The sequence below is a fragment of the Natator depressus genome, chromosome 21, assembly GCF_965152275.1.
Source record: "Natator depressus isolate rNatDep1 chromosome 21, rNatDep2.hap1, whole genome shotgun sequence".
NCBI classification, from domain to species: Eukaryota; Metazoa; Chordata; order Testudines; family Cheloniidae; genus Natator; species Natator depressus.
Genome location: NC_134254.1, coordinates 3,636,870 through 3,659,704, shown reverse-complemented (window position 1 = coordinate 3,659,704; position 22,835 = coordinate 3,636,870). Strand labels below are relative to the sequence as shown.

The window sequence follows — 22,835 nt, the reverse complement described above, 5'->3', positions numbered from 1 at the left end:
CGTGGCCCTCCACGTGGGCCTAAGGCAACGAGTATCTCAGACAACATACCTTCCCCCCGTGCAGAGGGTGCCCCTGGTGGCTCTGCAGTTCTTGACAGCGCACCTCCTGCCAGCTCTGGGGGGAGCCTTGGGGGATCCGTGGAAAGGTGGCGGCGCAGTCAGAGGCCAGGTACTGATAAATCGTCCAGGTCTCACCAAAGTCAGTGGAGCGCTCAATAAGCATCCCCACAGGCAGAGGCGCCTGGAAGTGGGGGGAGGGAAAGGGGGGAATGAGATCGCAGAAGTGCTGAGCACACACAGAGCAACAAGCCCATTTTTAATTCCTCAGACCCCTCTCCTACGTGCAGTGCCCCGATTATCCACGCATCTCCCTTTCCCTCCTCACAACAGAACTCATCCCCTCACAGCCCTACTTCCTTCTACAAAGCCTTCCCCACATGGGCCAGCGCCCTCTCTATCCTCTGCCACTAGCCAGAGCCTCCCCTGAAGCCTGCTCCAACTCAACCCCTCTCTCTGTGCTCCTGGCCTCCCTCCTGGCTCGGGTTGGCTGTCCTGGTCAGAAACCAATAGGGATGCACAGGCTGCAGATCACTGAGTCACCTCTAGAAAACAGCCAATACTTTAGGGACGAATCAAGGAACCAATCATACAAATACAGTGGAAGGAAGGAGGGAGGGAGAGAGAGAGAGAGAGAGAGAGGTGTGTGCGCACATCTGTGTGTTTTCACACTCCGTTTCCAAATGCACTTTTTAAAGCAATAATAAACCGAGCTCTGAAAGGAGCAGAATATATACTGGTGCCTTCGTGCCCAGGAGAAGACATCTGTTTGCCTGTTTGTCTCATCTGGAGCCTGGAGGGGGCTGTAAGTTCACATTCTCCTCTGCTTGCAAGGGCCCATGGGCCTCTCCCAGCACAGTTTACAACCCGGTAACTAAAATGCAAGCTGCTAGCGTACCCTGAAGTCCAGAAAGATGCTGCTGAGCTGGAACTTTTTGTCGAGATCCAGCTGCAAGGAGACCTGGTTCACATCTGAGGAGACACAAAAGGCCAGTTTTCAGAGCTGCAGACCTCAGGAAGTTTAGAAAAACAAAACCTTTACCCATCAGAGTCAAGTCATTCATTTTCCTCTTTGCTTGTAACCTGCCAAAACCAAAACCCTGTTTGCTGAATCCACAATCCTCACCCTGTCATTTCCATCGTTATTAGCCATGGGGGCCCCTGGGAAATCCACTGGCATCCTTCTGGTGAAAAGCGGGTGCTTTCTAAATGGCTCTTGTCCTGTTTGTATCAGCGATGGGTTCCCACTGGAGCCCAGAGCCAAACCACCACTTTGGGAATGTTCAGGTCCAGATCCAAATCCACAACCAGAGCTGAACTTCATGGAGCCAGATCCTCAGCTGGTGAAAATCAACAAAGATCCATGGATTTCACTGGGATTCTTTATACCAAAGGTGAGTGTGAGGAGTTTCACTCTTGTGATTAGAGCTGGTCGGGGATTTTCTGATTAATTTTTTTTTAATCAGAAGATGCCAATTCGTCAAAACACAAACTTTTTGTAGAAATGTATCAGTTTGGATTAACATTTTGTTGGGAAGATTTCTCAGGTGCAGGAGGGAATTTCAGAGGAGTGGAGAGCCACAGAGACCCACCAGAACAGACAATACCCCAGAGCAGGGACTTGAAGCTGGTTGCCCAACCCCACTTTCTTACCAGCTGTATAGAGAGCTATAGATATGGTCCTAGCAGACCACGTGCCAGGGTTTCTTCCCTGAAATCTTTTAAGGCATCCGTAATGGAGACTTGTAATTATGCTAATAAACTGCCTGTAATTTATAAAGCAAGCAATGCTAGCTATAACTTCCCAGGATATCAGTGATCACACCCATAAGGTCTCTGTGAAAGGCAGCTGCAGCTTCTGGGATGGATCCTAGCAGCTTGGAAGTGAATCCGGTACCTACCATTCTGGGACTGCCACCAGCGCATGTGTCCTTTGGAGGAAAGCATGTTCTCCACCCGGTGACTGTTGTAAGCATGAGGCAGTCGGGAATCGCATCGGCAGCATTTCATCCTCCACTGAAAGGAAAAGGAGGGCAAACATCAGATCCTGACTATGGGCCCGGCCCCGTAGACTCTGTAGCAAGTGGAAACTAAATTCTGTTGCAAAATCTCTGGATTTTGCAGCACTCTGGGCTATTCCTATAACCGCACTGCCAGGAAGACATGAGATAAATCCATATGTTCTATTACATCAGGGACTAAGAAAATATAAGTGAATAAGCACCATCTCTTTGCTCAGATTGCTGGCCACCACCAAACCATTAAGGGAAAACACAGGGTTTTCCAGCATTGCACCATGAGGCTATTGCACTGAGACTCAAACAAATCACCCAAGCTTGAAAACTGGTGCATAAGATTCCGATAAATGGCCACACTCAAGAAGGCAGCTTTCTGCACACTTAATAAACAACCTGTGTGATTTTTTGGACATTTGGGCCAAAGTTTTCAAAAGCAGCTGCTAATTTGGGATGTGTTTGTTGTTGTTGGGAGCCCATCTTGGGCCTGATTTTCAGAGCAGCTGTGCAGCATGTTGCTGTAATGGCTTCTGCAATGGCTGGCAGTTCTCAGCCATCTCCAAAAGGTGTCGGAGGTTTGCTCTGGCGATATGTCCAAGAGTTCGGCCCAGAAATGAGACTGTAAATCCCATGAGGTCAGGAGGGAGGAAGGGACTCAACTTTTCCAGTTATTTATTTGTATGGTGATTGGGCCTGGAGACCCCCAATCAGGGACCAGGGCTCCATAGTTCTGGCCACTATACAGACACACACACACAAACCAGCAGACATGACAATCCCTGCCCCAAAGAGTTTATAACCTGAGTAGCCCGAGTTACACTTAGTCACGCCTGCCTCGTGGCTTGCCAGCTTTTTGATGGAATTTGTACCTGGAGAGGCCGATGGTTAAAGCTCACCTGGCTCTCCCCTGATCTTGGGGGCTGTTCCCCCTGCACTGAGCCTAAAGGCTGCTCTAACTTGCACAAAATGCCACCAATCATCAGCATGGCACTGGGCTGTCCCAGCCACTCCTTTCCTCCAGCCGCACCTGCAGCCTGGAAGGAGAGTAGCATAAGAATCCCTACAGCAGCTCTGTGTCACCAGAGAATCACCACTTAGAGGCAATCTTCCCGGGAGTGGGTCAGCTGGATTTAGGTCACAACTGCACAAGCAATGCAGCTGCATCGCACCAGGAAATGAAGCCCAGTATGTCCCTGTTTAGCAATGAGCTCTTCAGTACAGAGAAGAGACTGGTCTGTGGTCTTCCACGGTGATAGAAACCTTTGGGCTTTGCCCATAGCTGATGGCTGCACTGGATGGTCTGAGGGACGTGCCGTGTGTTAAGCAGAATTCTCAGTAAGGAACTCAGGGTGACCACAGAGCAAGTGTAATAGGTGCCCATATAAGACAAGGCCCCAAATATCAAGACTGTCCCTATAAAATCGGGACATCTGGTCACTCTAAAGCAACTAGTCATACTCCTGCTCTCTGCTTCCCACGTTCCATGAACAACCAACCCACCTGGGTGGTGGAGGGGATGTTGAGGAATGGAACGCAGGAATGAAGCACGCTGCGGGTGAGCAGATGTTGTGGATCTATTGGGTCCTGCAAGCTCTGGAGTTAGGGTTGCCAACCCTCCAGGATGTTCCTGGAGTCTCGAGGAATTAAAGATTAAGCTTTAATTAAAGATTATGTCATGTGATGAAATTTCCAGGAATACATCCAACCAAAACTGACAACCCTCTCTGGAGCCTTGGTTCATACAAACTCCAGAATCCTATTCTGCATGGTGCCACAGCACCAGTGGGCCTCCTTGTGACTGGCATGATTTGAATTTGTTTTGACAGATTTGAGGCATGTGCAGGAGAGGGGTGCAGGGTGTTTATTTTGATGTTTTATACCCAGGAAACAGTAGTTCAAGCCTCAACTTAACACCTCTGGGTTCTGGTGTGTGGCAAATGCAAACACAAATCTTAGCCTGAGTGTCAGAGGGCATTTAAATGGTGTCATGATGTTGGTGATGAATATGTATCACTCAAGCTGGTCAGGAAACTATGTATTTCCCCTCCCCCCCACCCCCATACAAAATGTGGGGATTTTTTGGTAACTGAAAACCAGTTTTTTGGGTTTGACAAAATCCCAAATATTTTAACCAAAAACTTTTTTGTGTGTGGCAAAACTTTTGTTTGCAACAAAACCCCATTTTTCGACTACAAAACTTGTTGTTCAAGAAATTCCACCAACTCTAGACCCAAGCTCTCAGGGTCAGTGAGCCTTTTCCACATCATCCAGTGGGGCTGTCTGTCTGGGTGAACAGAAAGGCCTTTATCTAAAATGCTACAGCTTAGCCCAGCCTCTTCTTCTCCCTCTCCCTGTCAGCGGAGCAGAGTGCAAACAGCTTAGTGGGTGAAAGGTTACTGGGTGGAAAGTCAAGCAGAGCAAAGTTCATCCCTTGAGAGTGTAATTCAAGAAGCAAACTGACACAGCAGTCAGGCAATGTGGGGTATGTACAAAGGATCCATTACAGGCTGGTTTCTAGAGGTGGGGAGAAACAGGGACTTTCGGGGGCACACAAATATGCAGGGTAAGAGCGATCGGGCAGAGCTAATGCCGTTACTTTTGGAAAGCCTTTTGGGTGGAGCACGCTTAGGCTTGGCAGTATGTATATGGAAATCCATGCAGTAGAATTTGATGGAGGGGAGTGATAGGGCAGCCAGGAAATAGGATAACAGAGCAGCAGCAGGGCTGATGGGGGGAATTGGTTTGCACAGGAGGAAATACTTTATAGAGGGGGTAATATAGTTATAAGTGGATATCCCAGCTGAGATGGATGTTAACGTGGTTGGCAGAATGGGGCTCAGATACTGTGGTAATATGCATGGTATAAATGCCTTGATTAACAGAGGTGCGAGGACTGATGTAGAAAGGGCATCATGGACAGGCCTGCTGGCAGGGAGGGGACAATAGCTGGCAGGCATTACAGCTGATAGGGAGCAGGCAAAATGAGACTCTTCTATTAGAGAGCTCTCAGCTATGCTTGTAGCTAGTCCACTGCTTCACACTGACTCAATAAACATTCTCGGCTTCAGAGTAACACACAGACCGACTGACAATCCTGGAATCTTTGCATATAGAGCCTCACCGTGGTAGGTCAATGCTATTATCTACATTTTACTGGTGAGGAACGAGGCCCAGAGAGACGAAGCGATGGGGTCCGTGGCAGCACAAGTTCCAGGCTAGTGTCGTAACTGCTGGACCTTCCTTCCTCTCCTCCCTATCCCATAGAGGGATTTGACTTATCCCTAAGGTTGGGGTATAAACAAAGCCCAAAACTCAAAGGAAAATCCTTACCCAAATCTGTCATTCATTGCCTAGGTTTATCAGGAAACACATGAAGCCTACCATGGTTTTGAATGAAAAACCATAAATCAGCCCTAGATTTATTCAACACTGGGCCCAGATTTGCTTGAAAGTTTCACAAACCTGAGGTCAAATTAAGACCTGACACAACTCTGCTGAAAACAATGAACCTCCAGATTAATGGAGCTGTAGCCGCTTACACCAGATCTGAATATAGCACGTGGCTTGATTTTAATTTGTAATAAAGTCCAAAACCAGGTGAGTTGCAGGTAGATCGGGTTCCACTAAGACAAGAGAGCTACGTGGATATTGCAAAAGGTGGTTCTGTGAATATTCATTCCTATTTTTAAATGGATTCACTTCAGTTGTGTTTGCATCCTTTGTGTTCACTTTCTGTAAATATCCTAGCACAGGAGTTTACTTGCAGGAATATTTGTAGAAACAGCCAATTTTAAACTAATATTGTAAAACAGCACAGAAAGGTGCATCTACTCAGAGCAGCTGCAGAAGCAGTGAAAGCAGGGACTGCTGCCCTAGAAGGAGGGAGTAAAATAGTGCTCGGCCAGAAACATCCTTGTCCCCAACACCCCTTGACCGAGAACTGTATCAGAGAGATGTCCCGTGCTCTGGGTAAACGGGGACCCAGCTGTTGCCCTCCTACCCCACACCTTGAAGGGAAAACAGCACAGTGGAACCAGCCAGAGATGCCAGCCCATCAGAGCAGCTGCCAGAAGCAGCCAAAGCAAGGACCTTCGGAGAGAAGTTTCTACAGTTTTGACGGAGCTCTCTCTGCCTGATTCCGATTGGCTGTTTTCTCCAACCCTCGTCCTCCATTTCCCTCACAATCTTTTCCCGTTAGTTTTCTCCATACTTGACCCTCTTCTCCCCTGTGCTGTGCCCTTTACCCGCCTCCCCCCGGCATCCCCTCTTCCTTCACTTTTCTTTCCATTTAGACGATCTCCTCCTAGTGAAACCCACCCCAAAAGAGGTTGTGGAACTGGAGACGCCATTTGCCACCATCCCATTGTTTGCTCTACTTGTGTGTTATACCCCTTTCCCCACCCCAGGTCTGTCTGGTCTATGTGGATTAGATGCTCTTTGGAACAGGGACCGTGCTACTCTGTTTTTGTACAGGACAGTCTTGGTTGGTCCGCAGGCACTACTCTAATAAACATAATTAACAAGAGTAAAGCAACCTTAAAATGCATAATCATGAGAGTTCCCTGGTAGTAAGAGTTATGCTCACCCACTCAGGGAACAGAGAAATACCACGTGTCCAATAAAAGAATTCAGATTCTGATTACTCATAATGTACTTCTCACCAAGAATCTACAGACCAGGGATTATCTGCAAAAATTAGTGAATGATTTCCAATCAAGATTCAATGTGAGAACGTTTCTGATGTGATCACAGAGAGTCTGAGGGGAAAGGGAGGGGAAATTCATCAGATAAACTATTAATTGGGAATGATGCACTCAGCTCTGTTAAGACTGTGTCACACAGACTTAGGCACAAGTAGCTCCTAGCAGCTAAAACACAGTGCCCGGTTTTGGGAATCAAGCTTTAATTGTTTTTTAAAACACAGCTCCACAGCAAGCTGTGGTAAAAATGTCTGGGTCAGACTGAAACCACTGAAGCTCAGCTCAAGGAATCATCTGGAAGCTGTTTCCTAAGCAAAGCTTCTGTTTCAATTTACTGGCAAAGACTCCCCCAGCCCTTCCCTTGGTGCTCCAGTGACCTGAGCTCTTTAAATCCCACCTGTTTTTGTTCAGCATGACTCTGTTACTGTGTGAAAGGTCTGCCTGCTGCAATCCTAGTGGAGGCTGGCATTGGCTGAAAGCAACATCAAGCCACTTTGGCTGAGTGCCCCGTGCTTCCCAGCCAGACTGAACACGTCCGCACTTGGAGACTGAAATAACCATTACATGAAGCAGCAGCCAGGAGTGTTGAAATCTTACTCGCCTTTTTTAAAAAAAACTATTTTTTTGGAAAGCTAAAATTAACTTTGGAAGCGAGACCACATTTCACTGGCTCGGGACAAATTGGGAAACTTTTGCATTGCACAAGAAGAGCATTTTGCCATTATAGAGACATGGGCTGAAAGCAGAAACTATGTGTCTCAAAGTTCCCCAGGACAGACGGAATTACCAGATATCACAATAGAATTGTTGATTAAAAGGAGGTTTACCGAGAAAAATCCTTCTTTTTCTGTCTACTTCTCTTTCACTGCACTGTCATGGCTTTCAATATAGATTCATTTAGGGTGCGTTTTCCCACGCTGTGTGGTCAAGTGGATAGGGAACTAGACTGGAGGAAGGAGATAAAGATTCTGTTCCAAGCTCTGCCAGCGACCTGCCGTGTGATCTTGGACAAGTCACTTCACCTTCCTAACTTTCTGTTCTGTCTAGTCAGATTGCAAGCTCTTTGTGACAGAAACGGTCTTCTGCTTTGTGAATGTACAGTCTCTAACACCGGAGGCCCCAGTCTTAGTTACAACCACTATGTACTAATGTAATATAACAAGTAGGTTCTAGACTATATAACAGTGCGATCCTGGGCTAAAAAGTGCTTTAGAAATTCAAACCCCTTTGTGAACATTAATTAATTTAACCTCCCCAAAAAGCAATTTCAGGTAGGCAAATAATAATATCACATTTCACAGATGAGACCTTAGGCACAAAGTGGTGTTGAGACATAACCAGGCTTGTGGATGCAGGCAAAAGTTGAACGGAGGGTTTGAACCTGAGAAGTTGCACCTCTAAGTTAAAATTGGGCAGGTTCTCAGATTCATAATTACAACTGAATTGGGAGCATACAAATGCAGGCACAAGTTATGCTCACAAAAGGAGACCAAGGGAAAATTTGCCCGACATTAGATGAGAGATTAGATACCTGTAGATAGATTATATGCACTCAAGTAAGGACATAGAGTTGGGGGGCCGGGTATCAGAGATTGGGTGTGTGTGGCTGGTTTGCACATGTTATAAGTGAGTGTAAGTATTTCCATGCTTTTGTGCTTTGTGAGAGTGTCCAAAGCAGTAACTCCTTCATACAGAGGCAAAACTAAGCTGTTGCAATCCTCGCCCACCTCCACTTTGGTCTCATTCTCCAGTGACCTTGCAAACCAGCTGCTGCTTATCCTCGCGCTGTGGGGTCGGGGTGAGGAGAGGTTATCACTTAGAGAATTGTAAGCTGACAGACCGACCAGAAATATTTTAAATAGCTCCAGCTGCCAATGTAAGCCTGGCTTACAGCCCCTAAAAATAGAACCTCCTGGTGCAGTAACCAATATAAACTAGAATTACTGATCTCTCAGCAAAAAGGGAAAACTTCCTCCCCCGCCAGCCCCCTCTGGCCATAGTATGGAGGCCCATGATTCCTCTTGACTTTATGGTCACGTTTTTGACTCCACTTCTAGAGGCATCATTGTCAGTTTGGCTGCCAAAATCCAGCTTCCCCTATTGAGGCCTTGCATGAGGTCTATTATGGGAACAGCCGCTCTGAGCTTTATCTGGGGAGAAGCTGAAAGATTGCAGGGATTTTTTTTTTAAAACATGTAGGCCTGTCAGGAACAATAGCAGTAGCCAGAATAAGTCATGTCAGGACAAGGGCTGCCAGTAAAGCTGGGTTACATAATATATTAGGTCAATGTACTTTAATTCCCCATTAACAACAAATATATGGATAAATTATGCCAGGCTGGACAGTCTCATTACACCTGTAAAGCACCCCATCAAACCACAGATGACCTAAGCTTTTCAACAAAAAGCACTGAAGAAATATTGGCCGATATGCTGTCCGTGTTCCAGCTCCAAGGATTCAAATAGGCAGCTGAATGTGAAACTCAACCCAAATTGTTACATTTCACATCATTTCAAGTGAGAACCAGAGGTAAGGCATGGAGAATAGGGTCAGGTTTAGCAAAACCACAGGTGATTTAGATCCCAGTTTGATTTTATCTAGGCCCCAAAGTCTGAAAAGGGATGGGGGGAGAGGAATGCCTGACCAACCTGATTGCCTTCTATGATGAGATAACTGGCTCTGTGGATATGGGGAAAGCGGTGGATGTGATATATCTTGACTTTAGCAAAGCTTTTGATATGGTCTCCCACAGTATTCCTGTGAGCAAGTTAAAGAGGTATGGGCTGGATGAATGGACTATAAGGTGGATGGAAAGCTGGCTAGATTGTCAGGCTCAATGGGTAGTGATCAACGGCTCAATGTCTAGTTGGCAGCTGTTATCAAAGGGGTGCCCCAAGGGTCTGTCCTGGGGCCGGTTTTGTTCAACATCTTCATTAATGATCTGGATGATGGGATGGATTGCACCCTCAGCAAGTTCACAGATGACACTAAGCTGGGGGGAGAGGTAGATATGCTGGAGGGTAGGGATAGAGTCCAGAGTGACCGAGACAAATTGGAGGATTGGGCCAAAAGAAATCTGATGAGGTTCAACAAGGACAAGTGCAGAGTCCTGCACTTAGGATGGAAGAATCCCAGGCACCGCTACAGGCTGGGGACCAACTGGCTAAGCAGCAGTTCTGCAGAAAAGACCTGGGGATTACAGAGGACAAGAAGCTGGATATGAGTCAGCAGTGTGCCCTTGTTGCCAAGAAGGCTAACGACATATTGGGCTGTATTAGTAGGAGCACTGGCAGCAGATCGAGGGAAGTGATTATTCCCCTCTATTCGGCACTGGTGAGGCCACATCTGGAGTATTGTGTCCAGTTTTGGGCCCCTGACTACAGAAGGGATGTGGACAAATTGCAGAGAGTACAACAGAGGGCAATGAAAATGATTAGGGGGCTGGAGCACATGACTTATGAGGAGAGGCTGAGGGAACTGGGCTTATTTAATCTGCAGAAGAGAAGAGTGAGTGGGGATTTGATAGCAGCCTTCAGCTACCTGAAGGGGGTTCCAAAGAGGATGGAGAACACAGATGACAGAACAAGAAGTAATGGTCTCAAGTTGCAGTGGGGGAGGTCTAGGTTGGATATTAGGAAAAACTATTTTACTAGAAGGGTGGTGAAGCACTGGAGGGGTTACCTAGGGAGGTGGTGGAATCTCCATCTAAGGCCCAATTTGACAAAATCCTGACTGGGATGATTTAGTTGGGGTTGGTCCTGCTTTGAGCAGGGAGTTGGACTAGATGACCTCCTCAGGTCTCTTCCAACCCTAATCTTCTATGATTCTGTGAATCTATAAAGGATTTCAGCTTTGCCCTATCTCTAAATAGGCAAAGTGACATCAAAATCCAGGGCGAATCAGATCTGGGACCTGTTTTATCCAAACCCCAAAGTTTGGAACAACTGGATACCAGGCTGTGCTTTTGGTCAATCCCTTGCAAAAAGACCAACCTGCCCCATGATTCCATCTGAAGCCGTAATTCTGCCCAGGCTTGTTACAAATTAGGCTTACATTTGTCGAGGTTTTGGCAAGCTTTCCAGCAAACCTGACAAACTCTGGGCTCTGTAATGACACCCAAAACCAAGCAACACTCACTCTCACTCCTTATGGAATTTCCCTAGTAACCTGAACAAGAGAAAAGAGTTTTGTTATTCCATATGGAGCTACTGAGTTGAGCTAAGTCATTTGTCTTCTGAGGCTGGTACTGGCTATCAATCATTGCTGTCTGGTAACCTGAGTGAAATCCATTAGGTAGCTTGTGATTGACTCTTTGTTGGCAAGGTGGGACTGGTAAGTTAACTTTTATTAGACCAACTTCTGTTGGTGAGAGAGACAAGCTTTCGAGCTTACACAGAGCTCTTCTTCTTTGTTGGCAATCAAAGCAGAGGCCAGGGACGGAATGGGCCATAGACACTAAACTCCTCTCTGATGCCTAGTCTTTCTCCATCAGTGTCACAACTGAGGCATGCTTTCTGGAATAGTGCAGGAAACTTGCACTACTGCTTCTTGTGCTCCACATAGTTTGTGGATAAGCTGATTCCACTGCTGGACAATAATTCAGACCAAGGTACCACTTAAATCAAGGAATCTGCTTTGCTCGTTCCCAGTGGGACCACCCTTGCCTCGGTGTTGTCTAAAGGTATTTCACTGTGCCTTTCCCCAAATAAATATTCCAATAAGACCGTGGCTCCCGCTGCTGTGACAAGAGTGTTATGCTGCTCTGAGCCTATTTCATTTGGGATCTGATTCATTGTCATATTGAGGGTTTGGCAGTTTAACCAGATGTCACTCGAGGACAAGAGCACAATCATGTCAGGAAATGGGTTATACATTCCTCCTGGGAGCTTAATCATCTCTATATATTTTAGCATGACTTCCTTCCTGCTTTCTCACAGTAAACACACAGCTCCACAGTGGAGGATTATCATAACCATTTCTAATCAAGAAACATGTCTAATGGCAAACACCCATGCGGTCTCTGGGGACAGCATGAAGCCTGTTCGCAGCAAGAACAGACATGTGGTGCATCCATTTCTAATCACCTCATGCCAGACCTGATACCCTTCTTCCTAGGGAATAATACTTTGCCCCAGGAATGATTCCTGCCATTGGTTTCAAGGATGAAAGTGGGGTGGAGTAAATAAACGAAAATCAAGTAAGAACACCCATGAGGTTTCCCTTCAAACAGGTATCAAAACTAACCAAGGGCATCATTTCCATTTAAAAGGGAAGCACATTTAAAACAGGCAGAAGGAGACATCTGTTTGTGAAACCTTAACCTGTGGAACACTGTGCAACTGGATGCTAACAAGGCAAAGGTGTGAATAACTCAGGATGAGATTAGCTCCTACGGTAACACTAACTATGGTAAACAGAGGCTCACATCTTTGGTTACAAAGAGTAGCTAGATATAATTGAAAAGGCATGTGCAAAACACTAAAGTGGCAGGATATATTCACCCCACGATCTGGGTGTGTAACACTCACATACTTTCCAATAAGTTTCAATAATGAAGGGAGAGGCCACTGTCTATCCACCTTAGGTATTTACATGGGCCCATCACTAGTATCTGAGCAATACCCCTGTGAGGTAGGCCAGGGCTGGGAAGTAAGACAGAGAGGCTAAGTGATGTGCCTAAGGTCTCACAGAAAGTCTGTGGTACAGCAGGGACCTGAACTCAGGTCCTAGGCTCGTGCTCTAACCAGCAGGACCGTGTTACCTCTCCAACAAGGCCCCTAGTAAGATGCTCATTTCTCATCTCTTATTGCAATAAATTTTCATTTCTACCATAATCTGTAAATGCCCCTGATTCTCCTGCCTCACTGCCCTGGGGCGACTGTTGGCAGTCCTTGACTAAACAATGCCAAAGGCCTGCTAATGAACTTCTGGCCCCTTTCCTGCTCTCTGTTGGAGGTCAGCAGGTAGACATTGCATGACTGGAATCAAAGGTAAAATACCCTGCAAACTGCCAGGGGCACCTGCTGGACAGGTATTTCATAGGTATAAGAAGTGCCTGGGCCTAGTTAGGCAACACTCAGTTCATCAGCCTTTCTGAAAAGCAAACATGTGGGCCCCTGTTTTGCTTGCTTAGAGTCAGTTCAGTCCCCTCAGCAAGACATGATTTAAAATCTGCTAGCACAACAATCTGGAGGAACCATACGGTGCTGTTTATCCACACACGCCAAAGTATCTTGTTAGGGTGTTAAGCTGATGTATGGTACTCTGCTGTAATTAGTTCATAAAGCAGGGTGCTGTGCTGTCTAGAAGCATATGTAATGGTTAGCTTTTCTGCAGCTCAGCACAGCTAAGGTGAGCATAAACAGAGAACAGGGAAAACCACTAGGAATGCGTTTTCCCATTGTGTGACCCATTCAGGTTGAGATGTATCCTTTGTAGGACGGAAGCAAACATAGTGTGAATCAGTGGAAGAATAAGAAAAGGTTAGCCACTGCAATTCCCATAGCAATGTTTTCTGACAAACCAATCACACAATGCTAGATTTTTACCCTCAGAAGGACAGAAATAAGAATGCAGTGATGGCTATAGACACCTTCTATGTCCAAGGCATTACAAAGCAATGCCTTAGAACTAACCTTTCTCCAGAGGAGAGCTGAGTTTAATCCTGCTTTGGGTCACAAATGAAAAGGAGCTTGGTGACTCATGGGACTGGGAAAGGGATGCTGAGTCTTTCCCCATGAGGTTGCTCGTTCTAATTTGTCCAAGGGTTATAGTACCATCAGATGGCTGTTTGGTGGCCTCTGGGAAGTGAGCTGTTGGGGTGAGACAGAGGAGTGTACTTTCTACATCCCATTCAGTCCTTGGCTAATTGGGGTTTCTGTGATACAGAAACTGTACTGAGATCTACACTCAGTTCAGATATGCAAGCCTGTATACTTGAGCAGCCATCAGATGGTAACAACAAGATGACCAGCATGGGGATCAGTGGTACATTCCCTTTTACTGATATTCTTCTGTCTATTTGGCAGTAGGCAAAATGTTCCAGTGCTTAGATACTAACATGATAGGTGCTATGAATAAACCAAAGACTGGTGGACGAGGTGCAGCAGCATCTCACCAGATTGCCAATGTAGAGCTCTCATTTGTCATTCAAGGATTCTCCCCTGTATTACAGTCCCCTCACCCTGCATTTTGGGGATTAGGTGTATCTCATCACAGATATCACTTCACACCTCCTCACCTGCCATGCCCACATTACACAGTCCTGTTATCACTCCATATCTCAGGATGATAAAGATGCCTTCTCACTCTTCGTGGCCGTTATGTACTGACTGTCCAGTGAGATAATGAAAGAACTATCCTTGACCTTATGCAAACAAGGTTTTAATATTCAAGGTCTTTCATACGATAAACCTCTTGAGAAAGTTAGGGTGGCAGGGTCACCTGTAATCCTCACAGATTAGCTGCCTCGCTGTGGAAAGCTGAGACCCCGCACAGCGCCTCACGAACGTGGAAGCGTAATTTGTTTCGATCAGACTTTGGGTGCATTTCAAAAGGCTTTTGCAATGATGGGCGAGGCACTTGGGGTGCTGCAGTAACCAGCTAACACAGAGCAAGCAGCAAACTCAGAGCTATGGCTAAACCCAAGCTATGCTTTGGGGCCTAGCATACTCTGTCGCCATTCAGGAAAGTCCCAACAATTCCAAGCGGAGCACCGTGAGCCCAGTGCCCCACCAGCTCTGCCTCTGTTTTCATATCAAAGGATGCAGCAAGGTGCCCGCCGCACTGCCCCAGGCTCCCAAGAATGGGTGATCTCATGATTAAGGGGGAGATTTTCAAAGACAAAAAAGGAACTAGCTAGGCACCTAACTCCCATTCGAAATCACTGGGAATTAGGTACCTACCTGCTATTTGTGTTATAACTCAGAAAGGTCTGAGTTCAACGTCTGCCTCTGCCATTGACTCACCGTGTGACCACAGGCCTGAGACATGTCACAATCTCTCTGTGTCTCAGGTACTACTTCCTTTGTGTGATGCTTTGCCCGTCCTGTTTAGTTAGACGGCAAGCTCTTTGGGGCTAGGACTCTCTCTCACTATGGGGCCCTGATTTGACTGAGGCCTCTTGCTGCCACCAAATACAAATAACAAATATAAATAAAGGCTATTTGGAGGCGGGGGAATTGAGATTTTGGACTTAATATGGTATGTAGGTTCTGTGACCAGAAAGGGAGAGAACTGAAGACACAGGGAACGTAGGGCAAATATATCATCAACACATGCTGTTGAGCCAAGCTAGCCATTTTTGCTCAGCCAATTTTCACAGGAATACATGACTCTGGGAAAGGATCGAAAGCCTTGTAACAGGGTATGTGGACTCAGGAGCTAACTGAGCCCCCCATCACTCAAATCCCCCCCAGATTACATGAACTGACCACCGACTGAACCACAGGCAAACATACGTAAAGAACCCACCAGCCCTCCTCCCCTCCCCGCCCACACATGTAGTAAGAATGCAGTAAAATACAGTGGTGGGGAAGGAGACCTGGCTTTGTTGTGATGAGTTGCCAAGGCTGGAAGGGCCCCTCAGGGGACCACCCCGTGACAACGCAGAGTCAATCTGTGGAACCTCTTGCCAGAGGATGTTGTGAAGGCCAAAACTATAACGGGGTTCAAAAAAGAACGAGATAAGTTCATGGAGAATACGTCCATCAGTGCCTATTAGCCAGGATGGACAGCGATGGTGTCCCTAGCCTCTGTTTGCCAGAAGCTGGGAATGGTCAACAGGGGATGGATCATTTGGTGATCACCTGTTCTATTCATTCCCTCCGGGGCACCTGGCATTGGCCACTGTCAGAAGACAGGATACTGGGCTAGATGGACTTTGGGTCTGAGCCAGTGTCGATGTTCTTATGCTCTTAAGCCTGCTGAGGTCAATGGGACTATTCATGTGCTTAGCCACATGGCTGGATGAGGGCCCTTGTCAACAGGGATGAAATCCGGGCCCTATTGAAAATCGATGGCAAAACTACCATGGATTTCAAGAGGGCCACAATTTCCACCAGGTGTTTGAATCAGAACTGGCTCTGTGCACACAGGCCAAGGAGTGAATGCACCATGGAGACTGCCCTCCCTGCATCACTCACAGAAGTGGCGTCCCAGGTGAGGAGCAGGCATCTAAGTGGGGCTGGGAGGGGGGGAGGGTGTTAGAGAGAGACCTCTTATCTCCGCTAGGATTTTACTTTGTTTTAGCAAACATACAGTAAGAACACACCTTTTTTCCTAGTGAAGACAAGGCAACTGGTAGTTTGGACACATTGGCAGCTCAAGGCAAACCCTCAGCTACCCCTTAGTCTTTACCACGATTTGCTGGCACAAGTTAAAATACAAACTGCTGTCTTCACCAGGAGTTTACCTCATGTTAGTTACCACATGTTAGCTAACAGGAGTCGGGGACACACCCTTTCCCCCCTGTGAAATACTGTGCTGGATATTTAAATAAATAAACGATATAGGGACCTAATCCAAATCCCAAGCAAGTCAATAGGATTCTTCCCATGGACATCAATGGCTACTGCATCACACCCTGGTCTCCTTTCACCAACACCAACCTTCCCTTAACAATGATTTGTTTGAATTCATTCTCTCTCGCTTTTACTTCCTCTGTTGACTAAACTCTCCCAAATTCTAAGTATTTTTCCCATGAACTCTGTGTTTTGTCAGATTTCCCTCCTGTCTCACTTTTCTAAAAGCTATTGACCCTTCTTTGCTATATATGGCATCATCCCTCCTGGATTTTGCTCTATGCCTGAGTTTCAGGCCCTGCCTAGCAGCCAGTGGGTATGAAGTATAAAGGTTAGAGGGAATCACACTCAGAGCACTAGAAGCAGACCGTGGATCAGGGGGTTGGGATAACGCCAGCATCAAGAGATCAACTGGGATTGCAAAAGAGCGCACTTTGGGACAATTCAAACTGGCACCAAAATCAGACAGTACACACTGGCCAGAAGGCAGGCTCAGGAGAGACAGAATGAGAGTAACCCCTCATTACACGACCACTGCTGCGGTTGCAAAATGGACTCTAAATCTGCAGCTATTTGGCACGGAACAAGTCACGTAGCACAGTCTAAAGAGCGTGCAAGGGAATAAAATGGGAATAAATAAAACAAGTTTTTGTACTCAGGGGGAATTCACTGCATAGATTCATCTTAGCTCAGGATACTCTGACTGTAGAGGCATTTCAAGAGGGGAAAGATTAGGGAATAAGGAGTGAATGGAGAGTGGTCCTTCTAGCAAAAGCTGAATAATTCATAACACTCATTGGTCACTACAGTTAAGAAAAAGGAGCAGGAGTGTATTTTAGGTGACAATGAGCCTATCCATTCAGTAAGGGAAAGGATCAAGCATGTGCAGATGCCAGGGAAACAGAATCACAGACACAAAACAGATAGACTCTCCTCTAAACTGTACCTCCACCTCAGTTGTCCCAAACCAAGGGCTTGATTCTACATGGTGCTGGGTGCGTCCTGGCCATCTCTACATTTCCACAGGAGCTAAGGCCACTCGGGGCTTCACGGAATAGGGCCCTAGGGCTGGCTCAGTTTGAACTGCAGTTACAGACAGCAGAGAACTGTACTGTTCAGATTATTGTTATTGTACCACGGGTCTGATTCTGCTTTCTTTTAAACCAGGTGGGATGAGGGAACATAGGGATTGAAATAATAGATTCATAAATGGCCACAAGGGTCATCTAGTCGGAAAAGAATCTCACCCAATAATCTCTGCATCAAGCCCATATCTTCTGTTTGAACTACGGCATATCTTTCAGAAAGACTTAAAAACAGCAGGCAATGGAAAATGTACCACATCCCTAGATAAGTCAATGTTGTTATACTGGTTTAAGTGAGAGATTAAGCCCATTATATCTACCACATGCAGATCACCAACTTGGGCCCAATTAGCTTAGCTTTCGGAGGATCCTTATTCCCTAGTAGAAAGGACAGGCTTCTCTTGAGCTAAAAGAACACACTGTGTATTCAGGGGGAGGTTTCAAAGGCACAAGGGCAGTTAGATGCCACTGACACCCAATGAGAGTTGGCCCCTTAACTCCCATTTCTGCTTTTGAACATTTCCCCCTCATTTATTAAAACCAGGGGATTAAATCTCATGACAATAAAGTTTGCAATCTTTGCAAAGCCTTGAATCCCCAAGGCCTCACCCATCTCTGTTTACTTTAAGTCAGTGGTCTCGGTTACATGAGGAGAGGCACCGTGAGCCCATGCTGTCTCTTCCACAGTAACATCATTGTCCGAGATAGAGTCCAGGCAGAAATGCCCACAGCTAACTGCTGCCCCATTCCTTCCCAAAGAAAACGTCCCTTTTACAAGTGCATCTTGTTGGGACCGTCTGCTCAGCTATCTGGCCCTAAGAGCCTCCACCGAGGATGAGCCTCAGACACCAACCTGCATCTGTCAAATGGTAGTTGGGTTTGGTCAGATGAGCATCCATAGCTTAGATGCTCATTCTGGACTTCCCGGGTAGGTCAGATCTCTCATAAGATTTTAGATACTTCCTGTTCCCTCTGGGCCCCCAAATGCCACGAGAAGAGCACAAGGGTAGGAGGCTTGTATGGGGCTTCACCCTAATATTGTGGAATCAGACTGCAGCCAGCAACAGCACAGCTGAGAACATGGCATTTATAGTTAATAACCTGGGCTGGTGTGAGGTACACTCTGCAGCCACTGTGTATTAATGGGAATTGGGGAAAATAAACCCTGTCTAAGACAAAACCAGAAAAAAATGCACTATTTGTATTGTCCGAGAGTCAAGGTGACAGACAGTAGGGTTTTTTAAGTAAAGAAGTCTGCTTCATTCACAGCAGCAAAGCAATTCGGTGTAAAGGTATCGGGACACACCCAAAAACCCATCAGTCCCGCAAAAAGATCTGTTTAAAGCTTTAGATACTGCACCAGGTACGAGTGTTCAGGTCAGAGATTAGGCTAGATTATAGACAAGAGGAGTTCAGATCCAGGCTCTATTATGTCCAAACTATGGAAAGTAGTTGGATAATTTCAAACACCCACAGAAGTGTGTAGATCTTTACACACACAAACATGGTTGCTAACCAGTAACACCCATGCATTTCCTGTCATTTTCCAGAAAATGATGGCAGTATAAATCTGACTCAGTGGAGCTGTAAAAGTAGTGTGCAAAATACTGGCCAATAAAGGTCCATCATTACCTCCCAAGCATCCCTCCTTTATGAGCCACACCTTCTTTCACAGACCTCAATTTCCACGCCTCAGCTAAACCCGCTCCTATCTGCGCTTCCATAGATGGCAGTTATTGAGATTAGAAATCACTACAAGGATCTAGGAAATGGCTGTGCTAAGGAAATTAACCCCACACAGAAACCAGCAACTCACTTGGTTTGGGAGATTGTTAAAAAACCCAAACTTAGTCTAGGTTAGTGAAGTTCTTTGGTCCATCATGGGCTGAGCCGAATTCAGCTGAGCCGAGGGAGATATCTTTGAGGTGATCTAGGATAGAGAGCTGACAATCTCTGAGTAAGTCTGAGCTGATTCAGTGCCATGTAAAACCCCAAGGAAACTCAGTGGTTTGAAACTCAGTGGGTTTTCCGTAGTTTCAAGCAGAAACCATTGCTGCTTAGGACAATTTCTACTTTGAATTTCACTTTGAGCTTTCGGGTTCTAACAAATCCAGAAGTTCAAATATACCTTATATGAATCAAACCCGCTGTACCGGGCCTTGCCTACACACACAAGTTGTACCGCTGTAACTATACTGCGCAACCAACTTGGCACAACGCCCCTATTTTGGACACAGTTATACCCACATAAAAGTGCTTATCCTGGTCTAGTTCCCATACAGGAAGGGAAGTAAGATATACACATATAAGACACCCTTTCACCGGGATAGCTGCATCCATCCTAGGGGGTGTACAGAACATATCAGTAAAAATATCACACTCCAAACTGAAATGGTTATACCAGTACGAAGACTGTGTGTAGACCAGACTTAAATGGCTGAAAGGGCTGACTCAGCTCTGGCTTTTAGTGGGGAAATGTCACATTCTGTGCTGTCAGCTAGAGTTAGCAGCTAGAGTTGTTTTGGGGGTTTATTATCCCAGCATTTGTCCAGATGGCTGGGGAACTGGCCTCGCTGTACCATTTTTAAAGTGCCCATGAAATAACATACTGTTTAGTTCAGGATGCCTCTTAGTGCTAGCTGGACTGTGCTTCACCCTGTTATGAAAGGCCCTCTTTCCCGGCACCTGTCGCTGCTCAGAACTTTCCAATGGCAATCACCTCAAGGCAGGATTAGAACAGTGGCCTTGGACTTGGGAGACCTGTGCTCAGCTCTCAGCTCTGTCAGACTCCCTGTGTGACTTTGGGCAACTCATAGTCTCTCCGTGCCTCAGATCCCCAGCTTCTAAAACAGGGATATTAGCACTGCCCTGCCTGGGAGGATAAATACATTAAAGAATCTGAGATGCTCGGGCAGCATTTAAGTAGCACCTAAGCTAGACAGAATGCAGCATTGCTCAGAGGGGGGAAAACAGGAGTATAGTTAGCTTCCCTAGGGGATATCTGTGAATGCAGAGATATCTGAATTGAACGTACTTCCTCATACGATGTGCAGTAGGTCTCAGGCTTCACAAGGCCACATGTCGACGAGGCTTTCAAGTGATGGATTCTTCCTACCAGCAGGTCTCCCGCAGGTGGGTAGCAGGCACCATAGGAACAGGAGCCCTGTGCATCCAGGAGTCGTGGCAAAGCTAAAACAACACAAGAACAAGCCTTTAATAATGTTATATGCTATGCCACAAAATCACCATGGCTGGTGGCAGTAACTGGCCTGGCTAAGTGGCATCCTCCGAGGTAAGGGAGAGGAATGAATGGATGAACTACATGAGCCCAAGCTGAGCGTAAAGGCAAGATGAAAACACTCAGCCCAAGTGGTGAAAACTCTGAGTTGTACACAAGGAAAATGGGTTTTAAATAATTGGTCCTTAGTAACAATCCCTCCTTAGAGCTCTCCTTTGCCAAGATGTCTCCAAAAAACTTGACATCGGTTCGGCTGCTGGTGTGCCCAGACCACTGCCTGTCATGCTGACCAATGGAGTCTCGTCGTTTCCTTGTGCTCTAGCTGTTATCGCTAACTCTTTGGGACAGGTCTGTCTTTTCATTCTGTGTTTGTACAGCACCTTGCACCGTGAGGTTCTTGGTCCATGACCAGAGCTCCTAGGTGCTAAGGCAATGCAAGTAATAACAGAAAATACATAGTTCATAACCTAACAGCATCTCATGAATCTCAGAGGCAAGTACACTAAAGTTCTAGCCGCTCGTGAAAGACTAAAATCATTTCTCACAGAAGACCCCATGGATCACCCTCTGTACTAATTACCTTTGCAGGAAATGCAGGTAGCGTTTACAACCCACTTGACTGTACAACAGTTTTTATAGGAGCTAAGGGTAACGTGGCTCATCCCCCATCCAAATTTCCTGGCCACTTTCACTAAAGCACAGCAAAACCACTACTACACAAGGGCAGATATTAACTGAGGTCTCCTCAAGGCCCCTTTAGAGGCACAGATAGGATGGTAAAGCTTACCCAGGAGAATGAAACACGTCCATACAAGGGGCCGGGGGGGAGATTCCATACTTCTGAGGACTCACCTGAGACAGAATTTGCAGCATGAATGAAAGGGTACAGAAAACAACACACTAAAGCACAAATCACCATCTTTTTATCTCCCTCCCTTCCCGTTTTATGACAAGATAACTTCCTTCACTTCAACAGGGTTCAACAAGCGCAAGTGAGAGAGGAGAATCAGCTCTCTGGATTGTCTAGAGGGTATATTTAACATTTAAAACAAACGGACAAGCCCCCGCTTTTGTTTTTAACCTTTTAGTATCAATACCTGCTCATGAACGACAGGTGAAAAGCTCTTCAATGAAGTAACTGGCTGTATGTTTGCATCTTTATTTTATTCTCTAAAGTGACCAATAGGTATAAACAGAACAATTTACTCTGCTAGGATTCTGCCTTCACATCTAACAGCCTGCTTTTTCAGAGGTGCCAAGAACCCGCTGTCTGATGGACTTTAATGCGAGTTGTTTGTGCACAGCACCTCTGAAAATCAGGTCCCAAATACACAGCAAGTAGACACATTTTAACAAATGAATATACTCGAGCAAGGACACTTCTTCACCTGCCTACAGCGTAGTTATGTTTGAAGTCCCACCCTTTGTCGCTTCCCTTTCAGGCTTTATTCCAGTTCAGAACTTACCCTCGTTGCTGGAGGTTCAAAGTCTTCTACAGGTTTTGCAAAGTTTAAAAAGTGCAGCAAAGTACATCCACTATACAAACACTTTCCATTTGTGTAACTTAATCACATAAATGTTCTCGGTGCCTGCAGGAAATGCCTGCCAGCCCTCCGATCTCAACAAGAAATCCCCTCCCTGTGCTGCCATTTTCCCTGTGTAACACACAGCACTGGCAGGGCTCACTGTGCAGTGCTGTACATACCTGGCTCAGGGGCTAGACTTTTCTTTCCTCTTCCCCGGTTATTGAGCAGCTGATATGAATTCTCACCTGAGTCCTCATGGGCTGTCTCCTTTCACTCTCTGCTTTTAAATGCAGCCTCACCTGAGGAAGGAAGTTCCTGTGGGGTGGGTGCAGCAATGATAAAGGGAGGTGATTCAGGAATCTTCAGACGTACACACCCATTTACTGTGTAACTCATTACACACTCCCTAGACAGCATGCACAGCCTGAGACAGAAGTCCTTCTGCACTGTAATGCATGTGAAAAGCCCTACACTTAGCCAGCAAGTGGACTCAGATCTATGAATATACACTTCAGCTTTAGGAACATCTGAGGACAGCGACACAGTTTCACAACTAACGTTCATGTAGATAATTATAATCCAGAATGATTCTGAGCAGCTCAGATGTTTACCTGGAGGGCACATATCCTGACAAGAGTTTGGGAGTTATCATCGCCAGCCCCATTTTACAGATGAGGATTTGAGGCACAGAG

The 22,835-nt window shown here is 46.2% G+C and overlaps 1 protein-coding gene across 1 annotated transcript in view; it reads right to left on the bottom strand.

Annotated features, from left to right (window-relative positions):
• LAMB3 (laminin subunit beta 3) overlaps positions 1-22,497 on the bottom strand; it is a 47,227-nt gene extending 24,730 nt beyond the window's left edge. The window contains exons 1-6 of the mRNA XM_074936039.1: positions 22,389-22,497; positions 21,405-21,469; positions 20,414-20,568; positions 1,959-2,073; positions 956-1,029; positions 50-241 (exon numbers count right to left, since the gene is read on the bottom strand). Of these exons, the coding sequence (XP_074792140.1) occupies positions 50-241; positions 956-1,029; positions 1,959-2,073; positions 20,414-20,568; positions 21,405-21,453 (585 nt within the window). The 5' untranslated portion in view covers positions 21,454-21,469; positions 22,389-22,497. The remainder of the gene's footprint in view (positions 1-49; positions 242-955; positions 1,030-1,958; positions 2,074-20,413; positions 20,569-21,404; positions 21,470-22,388) is intronic.
• Between the last annotated feature and the right edge of the window lie 338 nt (positions 22,498-22,835).